This window comes from Xiphophorus maculatus, chromosome 8 (genome assembly GCF_002775205.1).
Source record: "Xiphophorus maculatus strain JP 163 A chromosome 8, X_maculatus-5.0-male, whole genome shotgun sequence".
Taxonomy (NCBI): domain Eukaryota; kingdom Metazoa; phylum Chordata; class Actinopteri; order Cyprinodontiformes; family Poeciliidae; genus Xiphophorus; species Xiphophorus maculatus.
Window position 1 is genome coordinate 7275961 of NC_036450.1, and position 13384 is coordinate 7289344.

The 13384-nt window shown below is 37.4% G+C and overlaps 1 protein-coding gene across 1 annotated transcript in view; it reads right to left on the reverse strand.

The window, feature by feature from the left end:
• LOC106699643 (probable flavin-containing monoamine oxidase A) overlaps positions 1-13384 on the reverse strand; it is a 64757-nt gene that overhangs the window by 37252 nt on the left and 14121 nt on the right. Inside the window, exon 7 of the mRNA XM_023337982.1 lies at positions 9448-9532. Coding sequence (XP_023193750.1) covers positions 9448-9532 — 85 coding nt within the window. The remainder of the gene's footprint in view (positions 1-9447; positions 9533-13384) is intronic.

Below are 13384 nucleotides of genomic sequence, written 5' to 3' on the forward strand. Positions count from 1 at the left end.
TCATATTTTATCATATATATTTGTTATACAATACAAAAAGACGAACAGTATTACACCCTTTTTTTGTTTTACCACAAAGCAAGTGTTTGTAGCCGTTTTCTTTTACATAGTAAAGATTTATTATTGTAATTATATAAATGTGAAGTTATTACTTCTAAATTAATTATACTGAAAGGGAACAAAAGGTGTGAAGGTGGGATGGTGTGTATTAGAGTTTGTGTGTGGCCTTTGAACTTTTTTCTGATGCTTAAATGATTTATAATGTACGGGTCAAAAATGACCCATAAGATAATCCTTGTACCCTAGTGGTGAACAGCCCACATGGCAATATAAACAAAAACAAAGTATCACTTTTTCTAATGTTGGGGCCAATTTAGTAAAAGTCATAAAATTTCAAACCAGAAAGGGTTATTTAGGGTATTTTTTCTACAGGTAAACATGGTAATGGGTCACTTTTGACCCGCAAGACAACACAAGGGTTAAGCAGAACTCTCAAGCACTGCAAAAAGCCCTTTCAAGGTCTGACAGTGAAACATGTAAAGCCTCTCCAATACATGCATTTTATCAAACAGTTGATGATTCAAAGATTAAGCTTGCAAATGGAAATGTATGATGAGAAACACAAAAGCTGAGGTTTATTACTGTACATGCTATGAAATTAGATCATTTTCTTTATGTTCAAAAAGCAACAGACTAGAGAGAATAACGCAGCATGACAAACTTAAGGGTTTGCCCAACATTTTTATTTTAGTGTGTGGCTGAGGCAATTTAATGTGGATCAGGAAAGAGCAGCAATGAATCTTTTTTTTTATATCATAAAGATACAGAGTACCCTTTACCTCACATTTCTGGGAAGGTATCCATACACACGGGCAATTTTAAAGAACAAGGCAATAATGACAAATGGATGCCATTAAAACGAGAAGAAAAATTACAGCAATAAACTGTAAGGCCATGAGAAACTGGGAGCATTCTTCATCAACCACTTAATCTAAATGTTAAAGATAGGTTTACATCTAAAAGCAGGTTCCACCACAGACCCTTTAGTGAATTACCTACTCAGACCTCTGACACTTATGAAAATGGAAAGCTGTGCAGCTGAAAGAGACCTCCAACATTTTTCTGTGCATATACTATCATTAACATACTTGCAAAGCACTGTATGTCTTGTGGTAAAGTATTCCCCTTTAACTTTTTACATTGAAAATCCCAATTTCAATGGGAAATTGAAATTTTCATGTATTTTAATGTGTTTTATGTGATAGACCAACACAAATACATGCATAAGTGGGAAATGTAAGAGAAAGATGTATGGTTATAAACTGAAGAATGCAGTTTACATTTGTATCAAGCTCCTAAAGCTGATTAACAAACTGCGTCATAAAGACAGAGGAACATAGACGAGTCGGGGAGAAGGTTTAAAGCAGGGTTGGGTTATAAAACAACCTAAACTTTGAAGATCTGAAAGAGAACTCTTCAGTACATCAATATTCTAAAGTTACTGCATAATTGTACAGTAATTTGTGTTGGTCTATTACATTAAATTCCCAACATCATAAAGTTTGTGGTTGTAATGTGAAAGAATACTTTTACAATGAACTGCACTTGCCTCTTAATATAAGTCAAGGTTTCTTCAGCAACAAGCCAATTCAAAGTGATCATTCACTCAATTATGAAACAAGTAATAAAACTTTACATTTTGTCAAATTATGCTGAATCCTGCTTCTCTGTTTGGTTCTGGTTCTGATGATGCAGAGCTGAACCAAAAGACCTGAGAGGTCTGGAAAGGTGATACAACAAAACTTTAATGTATTTTGGGGCTAACCTGTTCAGTGATTTATAAACTAACAAAAGTATTTTAAAGTCTATTTTCTGAGTCAGTGCAGGGACTTTAAAACTGGGTGATGTGCTCCATCTTCCTGGTTTTAGTCAGAACACCAGCAGCAGTGTTCTGGATCAGCTGCACCTGTAAAGACACTGTTTTAGTAATCAATGCGACTAAAGAGAAATGCATGGATGAGTTTCTCCAGATCTCACTGAGACATTAGTCCTTTAAGCCTGGAAATGTTCTTCAAGTGATAGAAGGTTGATTTTGTAACCGTCTTTATGTGGCTCTGAAGATTTAGGTCAGAGTCCATCACTACTCCCAGGTTTCATGCCTGATTGTTAGTTTCTAGCTGTAATAACTGAAGCTGTGTGTTGACTCTAGATCATCTTTGGATATAAAGACAACTTCAGTTTTGTTTCTGTTCAGATGGAGAAAGTTGACTAACTTGTTCACTAACTGAAATATACTCAGTTTAAAAATAATTCCATCATTTGGCAGTCTTTATTAGTCAGGGAAGCTTTGTTCATCTTCCTCTCAGCACTCACCAAGTTGCTCATGAGCAGAAAGCACTGAGAAAGTTTAAATTATTTCCACTGTGATGAAACTGGATGAGATAAGAATCACACCGTGTTAATTATCTCCGCCATCGCTGGAGCTCCCACTTCATGTCTAATCCCTGAATTAGGCTCCATTAGTTTCATTCACAGCACAGCAAACGCGCTGACCCAGAAATCTGTCTCACACCGAGTCAGCTGGCAAATTGGTTCAAATGTGCTGCTTACCTGTTTTCCACTAACGTAAACAAGGCTCTGGACTAAAGAGTGAGTTTCAGATGCAATCGCTTCCACGCGACTGGCCAGGCCTGCTTTATTTACACAGCAGCTTCCCCTCCATGAGAAAATGGATGTTAAATAGATGTTCCTTGGCTGATTGTCGAGTTGGGTCATAGTCAAAGCCAAGGTTCGGATACTTTTGAAAGAGTCGCCAAGAACTTAGGCTTTACTCCGCTGGATGAAAAATACATGCACACTTGGATAAGTGTGACACGGCCCGACAGACTGCACTACGCAGCACTTCCAACACCCCCACCCCCTAAAAAAAAAAAAAAAACAGAAACAGGAAAACATGTCGACGCGAGCTGCTAAATTAGCATGCCTAATTGCATTATACTCAAAGTGGCTGCTGCGAAAGGCTGCACTGGGATTTTAGTCTGTGAAGTGGCAGAATGAGCAAACGTGGTAAACTAACAGCTTTTCCATGCATGCTAATCTCAAAGATGCACTGAGACCAAACAAGTTCATAAATCATTGAGGTGAGTGAGGACAGTGGCAACAAACAGGATAGAAAAATGGCCGTAGTCATCATAAATAATGGATGGATGGATGATGGATGATTGGGGAGATAAATCCAGAAGCCAAGAACAGGACAGGCATAACTTATCGGGAGTGTGCCAGACCAACCCTGGACCTAAAGTCATCTCCTTTGTTTCTTCAGATGCTCTTTAATTTGTTCAGGAGTAAGATATATGAGAATTGATTTGAACGTGAGATTTGTACACAACACATCCATGTTGAGGCTCACTGCTGTAAATCTTTACTGCCCAAAGATTGACTTCCACAAACAAACTCACCATCAACTGCATCTGTCCTGTTTCCTCCCCATGCAGGGTATTAAAATGAAACACGGCACATGCTGCTTCCAGCTACTTAATGCACCACGGTTCCTTACCACGGTGAGGTCTCAATCACTGAGCTGACTTCTTTTTATTTCAAGGATCCTCGTCAACTTCACCACGCTGATTTAAGGCCCAAGCGTTGAACAGTGGCATAAGAGCTAAAGCAATCCATGCTGCATAATTCAACGCCGCTCTCAGACCTGTCTCATTAGGAATCCTGGCCATGTTCCATTGCTCCGAGTATAAGGCTCTGAGTGACAGATCTGCAGCCAGCTTAGTACAAACAGGCACAGTCACAGCTAGGCTCGAGCTTCGGCTGCTGGCAGGCCAGCTTTGACTCCCATTTCAACTTCAACCTGCATCAGCTCCACTCCCCGCTTCCCTTCATCTCATTTTTCAATTTGTGCATCTTCTCTTGCTCGGTCTAAGTGCTATTCTCGTGTCTTGGTCTCTCCCTATTGGGATCTGAGCGAGAATCAGGGTTCAATGCATGTTTTATGAAAGAACTAGAAAAGAATTGGGTGAATGAACAAATGGGACTGATGCAATTTTTAGTTCTAAAATCAAATCAGGAAGTGGAAATGTTTTATTTCTCACTGCAGTTCTTGAGACTTCAAAATCACCTCAAACAAATTTCAAGCTCCTCTAGATTTTTCAAAAGAACTTAGGAATTTTGGAGAGCATGGTGAGAGACTGGAAAGAAGGAGGTGAAGAGCAAACAAAACTGGAAATTGTTACTTCTTACCCTCCGTTGCCTTACCGCGACGCTCAAAAGGAAAGCAACAAATATCACAGTCAGACAGGGTGGAAGACGGGGTCTTGTCCAGTCAGTTTTTTTCTTGACTTCCAAAACCAAACAAAAAATAAACTAGTAAAATGATAAATGGACTGAACTTATATAGAGCTTTTCCAAACATTTTGACCACTCAAAGGCTTTACACTAGAGTCACATTCACCTAGTCTCAATCACAAACACGCACACATATATACCGATACGCATATCGTTAGTAGTCCACAACTGTGGCGCACGCAGGGTCAGTGCAACCCCACCGGACTGCGCACAAAATAAAACTTGTGGGATCTAAATGACTCACATCTCTTAAGATCACATACAACTGCCTATTTTAATATGTGAAAACTGTATTGACCCTCTGAAAGCTTCCTCATCTCCTCCTTTATGGGTACAGCCATGTAGCAAGCAAACTGAGCTTCTCTCTTCAAGACAACTGCTAACAACTGCTCCACCATGTAGCTCAACTTGGAATCGAGTATTTTGTAAGGTTTTACCTCATCAGGTTTTGTTTCCATCATGAAATTATGTGTGGAGGTGTTTTTACCAAACAAATCTATCATGGCCTCACAATGAACTCTATAATAGGCAGAATTTTCTTCATCGAAAATATGATCTGTTCATTGTTTTTGTGTGCTGCTTTCTGGTTGATTTCAGAATCAAAACAAAGTTTTTTTTAGTTATGTTGCCTAAGGATCACTTGTGAACCAATTATGTATAGAAACAAAGTTCAATACAGATGATTTTTAGAATCTTTGTGTATCTGCTCCTATTTTCTTTAGTTAAACTTAAGAATAACTCAACATAAAACAGTTTGGCAGGCATGAAATAATATGGCTTGAACGAAGTGATTCCCAAAGAGCTATTAGCTGAAAATCTGGCGTCAACAGAAGGATGATGCATCTCTTACCTGCTGTGTAAGCTCTTAAAAGGATTTTAACTTTTAGTTAGCGATACATTTTTCAAAACTACCCTTGAACTATACTATCATGTGCAGGTACAAGCTGTATTTTCTGCCATTATCTTTCATCTTTCCACAACATACAAACGGAAAGGTTCTGAAAACTGTTATTTCTAGATTTGAGGTTGTTTGAAGTGCAAGTAAACAGCCTAGTGAAGGCAAAGGAGATATGTGTTTGCACATGGTGGAGTTATGTATGTATCAAAATGTAATTCTGCAGTCATTACTTCGTTTGGGTTTGTTTAATTTGGTTCAGATTATGCTGCGGGGAATATTCAGCTGGATCAGATGTGAAAAAAACTTTTATTGTTATAATTAGGAATATTTTAAAAACAAAACTCCTTGTGAATAAAGTTTATTTTAGAAACGCTGCTTCATAAATCTATGCTGTCAGTAACTTGCTGCTGTGTGAGGAGCTGTTGGTAAAGAAATATATTCTGACTTCTGCTCCTGTATTTATACATCAGTAGTCATGGAATTGACAACATTAGGATGTTTGGACTGTGAAGGCCTTATTTCTCTGTATAAAAGATATCCTGTGGTGACAATTTTATGACACTATTATGGAGTTTTATTGTGTGTTTCTGACTTCATATTAGAATATATATTTATATCTATGTAAATAAAGGAGTGGATCTGAGGAAAACAATGTTCAAATGTTCACTGCTATGAAAAGCAAAAGAATCATTGTCTCATTAACACTGGATTTTATTTTACATTTATCTGATCATTTATTTATGCATTTCACAAATTTTGTCTTAGGTAAAGACATTTAAAGCACCAAACCACTCCATCCCCTCTAGTATAGTAAAACATTCAGGTATCAATAGAATGGGTTTCCATTTTTCAGCTTTCACTAAAACGATACCTTGCTCCTTTTGAAGGGAATAATAGATCAGAACAGAGAGTCGACCATCGCATGCAGTAATTCATAAGGCTACCTAGTCCTGTTTGTGTATCAAATGAATCAGGTTCAAATACTAAATCTCTTCTGCACTAAAGAATTAAATTCTCACATTCCCCCATCAACCCTTTGCAGCTATGTCACTAAATCATTTGAGGCGCCATGATGGATGTTGGAAGTGAGGGATGGGAAAAGAGCAACTGAAATTGTTTCCAAAGTCAAGCTAATGTTTCTGTGAACGTAACACACCTGGTTGGGGCTCATAGACGGTGATATTTACAAAAGTTGGAAATAGTTAGCTTAGAAACCGACCCATACCTCCTTCCTCCTGATGTGTTGATCAAATTACCGACTTGGCCTGAATTCACACCGCATTATTTATATCAATATATCATAAAAGCCGTTTCCCTATTCAGCGGAGCAGCATTAAAAATGTACAAGAGACGAGATGCTAACCAGTTTTTTTCCCCATACATGCTAGGCTACATGACGGTATGGCATTGTTTCCATGGTTACTAATGGTTAGACACACCTTCTCCATAATGTGATATTTGATATCTTTCTAATCATACTTATTGATAAAGTATATGAATGTTAAGCTTGTTAACTTGTAAAAAGTGTTCGCAGATATTACACTGAGGGCTGACAGTCATTATGACTGACAGCTGCTATCCATCACCGCCATATCTTTCCTCCTCATTAAAAGTTAGACAATAAAATGACAAGTTGGGTTTTCACCTTTGATACAGACGACCACACAACACCCTATGAGCATTTTTTAAGTGAAATCAACTAAATAAAAGCGACATTAGGCTATCACATGCATGTTTTTAACAGTTTTACAGGAGCGCATACGTTGTTTTGACGTCCGTCACAGCAGGTGGCATTTCGAAGAGCATGACGCCACATGCAAAGTGTTAATAGGAATAAGTGAGATTTGTATATTTCAAGCATCTCTATTTATATATTTTCACAATAACTACATTGATAATTCAGCTGCTATTTGAACAACATTGGAAATGGTCAGTAATCAGTAATTAGCCCACTAATGTACTTCAAGAAGTAAAAACACCAAATGGTAAAAGCTTTTAGCTGAGAGCCACAAACCATCCATGGACAGTAATCAGACATTCATGTGGACTTTCCATAATAAAGTTTTTATTCTGTACAACAGCCAACATTTGGATTGCAATCCACTGATCCACCTGATTTTTGTAATTTTAGGTTTGCCGGTAATTGTACCCTGAAGGTGTCGGCTGATTTTCTCTACATCATTTTGCCTGGTTGTTACCAGTAACAACCAGGCTGACATTTTGTTTATGTTTAACTGAAAAACAATGAAGGATGAGATAAAAACAACATAAAGAATCGTCTCTACATCCTTTCAAAAAAACATTCTTGCTACTCCAGGTGTTTTTTTTTTTTAAACAGTCATTTTTCTTAATGCTTAGCCAAGATCATCTTCAGTATCACAGGAAGGAGGAAACGAGCAGAAACTAAGACAAATTATTTAGCACAAGTTGAAAGTGAAATATGAAACATGTAGTTTATAATAAATCAATTTAATTTTGTTCCAAGGCTGATTAGAGGTTTAAATGCTAAATTTCACCTCATCTTTCTCTTAAATGAAGCCTAAAGGAGCTACTACTGCCATTACGATTTTACAGAAAGTACTGCTGGATAAAGATTAAAGGGGAATTTTCCTTTCCTGTATTGAAACATACATGCTCAGAATAAGTCGATACAATCTGATGGGTTTCCTTAGATAGAAAACATCAGAACAAATGTGAATATTTACATAGTTTAATATGAAATGTTTGTATTTCATGATTGGATTCAAGTGGTTTTTTTCTTTCCTGAGATTACCTTATTTAAATACACTAGATCAAAACTAAAGTGAATTAAATAAACGGAAAAAGGCCAGCTACAAAAAACGTAATTAAAAAAAATAAATAAATAAATTTAGACAAGCTTTTTAAAAAATGAGCCAATAAAGAATAAAAGTCTCGACTCGACCTTTCCACTGTTTAAAGGCAGATAATTTGTAAAATTGATATTTTTAAAAAAGACTCTTTGGAGCCCTACTGTCAAAACATCACAGCTTGACAGTTCATCTTAAATCAGAATAATCTCAGAAAGCTAATTTTAATCATTTTTAAACTCTTAATTCATTACACAGAGTGACGGATTTAAGGCAGTAATGTTTATTTGATTATCGAGGCTTACATGTAATGAAAGTATGAATTCAATATTTCAGATAATTGGCACAACAATATAAAATATTTTCGATAAAGGCCCAGGACATGGGCTTCTAATGGAAGCCCATGTCCTGTACAGTAACTGCACTAAATACTCGGTTGTGGCTCCTTCTGCATGAATTACTGCATCAATGCAGCGAAGCATTACGGTGCTCAGCCTATAGGGAATGACTTCAAATTCAACCTTTATTTCATCTGAATATTATGTCTCATCTCATTTCTACCATATTCAATAGTTTCTCTTTTGGATGTGTGAACTAAAATTAGACTTTGGACTTGAGTGCATCTTCTTCTACCACACTTTTTCCTTTCACTCAACTTTTCTTTATTAACCTTTTTTATGGAGGCAATCAGTAACTCTACTAGACTAAACTCTTCAATAATACTCTAATTTAATGGAAACTGATTTTGAAATTTCACAGAAATGATGCAAAGGAATCCATAAACCATGGGTAGCACAAATGAAATTCTAAAATTAATAAAACCCTTGTCAATATTCTGTATTTAGGAGGTACCTGCAAGGGAAAATACATCGGGTTAAAAATGCTGGAATTTAATTTTCGACTTGGAATGATTTTTACAAGTTATTTTAAGTGGGTAAGTGTAACTTCATGGTTCACGCCAAATGTGACACCCCTGCAGGTTTCCAAATGTTTCTCCACTTGGTAACTTGATTGCAGGAAAGCAGGCAGTGACGTGTTTACCACTTTCAGCTTCCCACATCCGAGCATAGCAAATGTCACCTTGCCCCTCCAGTTAAAAGTTTAGACCTCAACTCTGGCACCGGTTCCAAAAACCAAATTAAAGCAAATCCTGAGCCCGGAACTTGACCTCGGTCTGAATGCACTTAAGCCAAAGTGACTCCCGCACCCCGGAGTCAGAAAAAGATTGAGAAAATTTGTTGATATGAACGCATGGCTGCGCGGTCGGCCACATTTAACAGACCTGATGAGAGGGTGGGATATTTGCCTTCTGCATGAGTGAGGATTTGAGTTAGCGAGTCGAGGGAAACGTGGGAGACACACACTGACCTGCCAAATGAGGGGGGCATGTGACGATCACAGCCCTGCACAGGAAGGTGTCGCTGGTCGTCATGACCCTGGCCCACTCGCCATCCTGCGTAACAGAAAGAAACTTTCATTTTGTTAAGAATTTACTGGTGGACGCCATCTGGAGAAGCATGCAATAGTAATTTGTTGTGAGATTGAAATCAATCACAGAAGGTGCAAACAGGTTGTAACCAAGCTGGGGTTACAAGTTGACCTCACTTGTAGTAAATAAAATGACTATTTCCTCAGTACATGACTATTTTTAATACTTCTGTTAAAATTAAATTCACACTGGATGTTGGAAAAAACCCCAAGTAAATTCACATTTTCAACCAATTAAGTGGTAGAGAAAATGCCTTTTTATCGGAAGTTACTGAAATGTAAATATTTTTGCATTTTTTTGGTAGGTTCAAGCCATGTTCTGCTTGGAGAAACCAATTAACTACATTCTGGAGAATAAGTTCTCACATTCAAAGAAATCAGTCAGTTTTGTGATGTTTTAGTGTGAATTTAATCACTAAAACATAAAAAGTGTTTTATACCCACTTTTCCACACTTTTAAATCCCTTAATATTTAAACCATCTTTAAATCTGAAAAGTTCTGGAGGTCTTTTCTCCAGAACTTCTCTGATGTTTAGTTCTTTTCATAGATTTTCAATGGGACACAAGTTACTTTTTTTCTCTGAAACCAATTAAGAGTTTTCTTTATTGTGTGTTTAGGACTGTAGTCGTGTGTGAAAACACACACTTGAGGTTTTATCAAAAAGGTCCTGGTATATTTCTCCATTGATCCTTCATTTATATTAAGTCTGTACACAATGCTGTAAGTCAGATCACACCATGGTGTTCCTATACACAGACTTTACTCTTGGTATATTACTTTCTGCTGACAATGACATCAATATAGTTCTTCTTAAATCCCACCTGACCCAACGATATTCTCCCTCTATTTCCCTCTGTCTTCCTGGTGAAAATACGTTTTCAATTTGAAACGGACGAAACAAACCAGACTTGGTACACAAACAAGCTAGAGTTTGAATGCACTAAAAGCTGGTGTAGATGTGCCCTAAAACTCTCTATAAGTGCCCTTTGGTTCCTGTAAAACTTGTTTAAATATTATTTTTGTAAGACATTGTGTGTCAGTGGTTTGCTTATGGTAAAAATTACATTGTTTTCTCATTTCAGATTATAGCTCCCATCACACTCATGCAACTGTAACCATTTCCGTTATGTTTTGCAAATGTAATATCTTTTTTTTTTCGAGTCCATTAACTTTTACTAATCGTACCACTCTGTGATACACTTTGGTAATGAGAAACCGAAACTAATTAACCTTTAAAAGCTATTATTTGATATTGAACCAGCTGGTATTGATTTGCACATAGCAGACAGACTTCTGCTGTTTTTTTAGCCTTCTTGGTACATGTTCGCTACATATTCCCCATCCAATTCACTTCATTACACAACTTGATTTATGGACTAATTTGTTTTGATTTCTTTGTATGTGTGGAACACATACAAATGTCGGGGTGTTCTGGTGCGAGTTTGACGTCAATAGAAATAGTAGAAATATACACTGCTCAAAAAAATAAAGGGAACACTTAAACAGGTGTTTAACACTTAAAGTGTTCCCTTTATTTTTTTGAGCAGTATATGTACTGATCTTATGTATCTGTGCATATTTGGTGGAGTGTCCTGAATTGTAAAATTCTTTAAGTAAAACTAAGTATTTCTGCTTACCATTCTGTTTGTGCTGGCACTGGAGAACTATCAACTGCATGAAATAATTCTCAGGGAATGTACAACACATTCCCCAAGCATTGACACCGGCCTTAAATAGTTATATCTCTTACAGAGAGAGGAGACTCTGACCATTACTCTTTGCAACATCCTCTACATTCACTCTTCTGTTTAGCTCACAGTGCAGATTTTCTATACTATGTAGGTCTGAGGATTCAAACGGAAAGTTGAATTTGAGTCTGATGAGTCACATCTTTGGTGATTTTTACGTTTTAGTTCACCATCCTGCTGAAAGAGCCAGTGACGACTCATGTCCAGCTTTCTTGGAAAGGTCATGACATTTTTTTTTATTCTAAATGTCAACATACTTTCAAGCAGTTCGTGATGCCATGAACTCCATCAGGGCACTCAAAGCCAGTGAGAAAGAAAGAAGTACAGCAATAGCAAGTTAGTTTTATTAGATGTTCTAGAAGGTTTAGACAAGAAGCAACAAGAACATTTTTAAAAAAGTCTGTGGATTCTGGCTCATTATGTGTTCAGATGAAACTCCATATGGCTGCAGCTCTAAGTTACACAAAGAAGACAGCATGAGTTGCGCATATTTCCCTTCACTGTGTCAGTGGAAAGTGTCAGATGACCAGGAGGAAGAAGACATTGCCACACATCGTTGATATCAACTCTCATGGATCTGGACCAAACGGTCATGTTCTGTGAACACGTTCAGTCCAAACTGGCACAAAAATATCAGCCATCTTGTTGGACTTTCAGCAGTAGAACTCACATTTTCGCACGAAGCTCAGCAAGTCAGGAATAACTTCATATCTTCCCCATTTCTCTCCATCAGTGAAAATCATCCATACATTAAATGAATTAGTGATACGCATTTCCTGAGATAAAAATGACATAATTACTTTAGATACGGTAGTCAGGAAACTGACTGAATTAGCAAATTGCTTTAACTGAATGCCATCCATGTCATCATGCAATGCAAATGCACCAGATTAACATCAGTCCTCCTCAGTCAGGCTGGTAGACAGCATGTAGCACAAGACTCCTGCTGTCCCACTTCTTGATTCTCCACACGGGAACAAAAAATAAATGATTAAACTGAGCTAGCAGCACTTTCTGAATGAATCACAGGCTGTGAATCACAGTTACATCCACTCTTTTCAATTTCTGTCAATAACAGAATATTTATTGATGCTCTGTGCGTCCGAGTGGATAACAAACAGCTTGCCTTTACTCAGAGTAATCTGACAACAAATTGTTAGAAAAAAAAAGGTACAAAAGTCAAGACTTGGACTCTGGGCATATTCTGACTGATGCTCCACCTCCTGCTACTTTAACTTCAACTATGATCTGCACGTTTAGATTATGATAGACTGTACACAAAGGTGCAGGTTTAACCATCCAAGTCCCCACAGGTGGGTCTGTGTAATCCATTAATATACCAAGTCAAGTTCTGAGGGAGACAGACATCCAAAAACTCTGGGGACTGACAATAATTTTGATCAGAGAAAAGCACAGACATTGCTCTCCAAAGTGAAACTCCCTTCATCTCCATGAAGGAGTCCAACGAGTTTGAAGGTCAGGAAGGATATAAACACTCCAGAATGTTCTGGTCCCGCCTCAGGGTTGGACGTGCTCAGAAAAGCTCCAAAGCGAGCGACCTCGGTCGCTGCGTTTCTATAACAACAAAGTATCAAAACTTTGGATACTTTTTCAGACGATGCGATTTTGGAGTAGCATAGTTTTTATTAAATAAGAAATGCAATTTAAACCCGATGTGAAAAATCAAGACGGGGATGAATGTAAAAACATGAGATGTATTTATAATTCAGTGCTTATCATTCATCAGCCATCAGACGAGACGTTTGCTGATGTTTGAGTGAAGTTTAGCAAATTACATAAATTTTGATGCTGGTTGGAATAAATTTTTACTGGCTACATTCATATGAATCGTGTTAAATAGCTTGTTAAAAGAAACTAATCACATGGCCACAAGTGAAAATATGGTGAAGATGATTTACTGAAGTTCAAACTGATACTTGAAATCTCACACACAAAAAATATTCCATCGGTCATAATGTTCTTATATCATATCCTCTACTCCAGCGTCTCTCTGCCTGGCTTTCTAACCGTACGGCCACACAGATATTAGATGAGGAGCGGCAAAAGC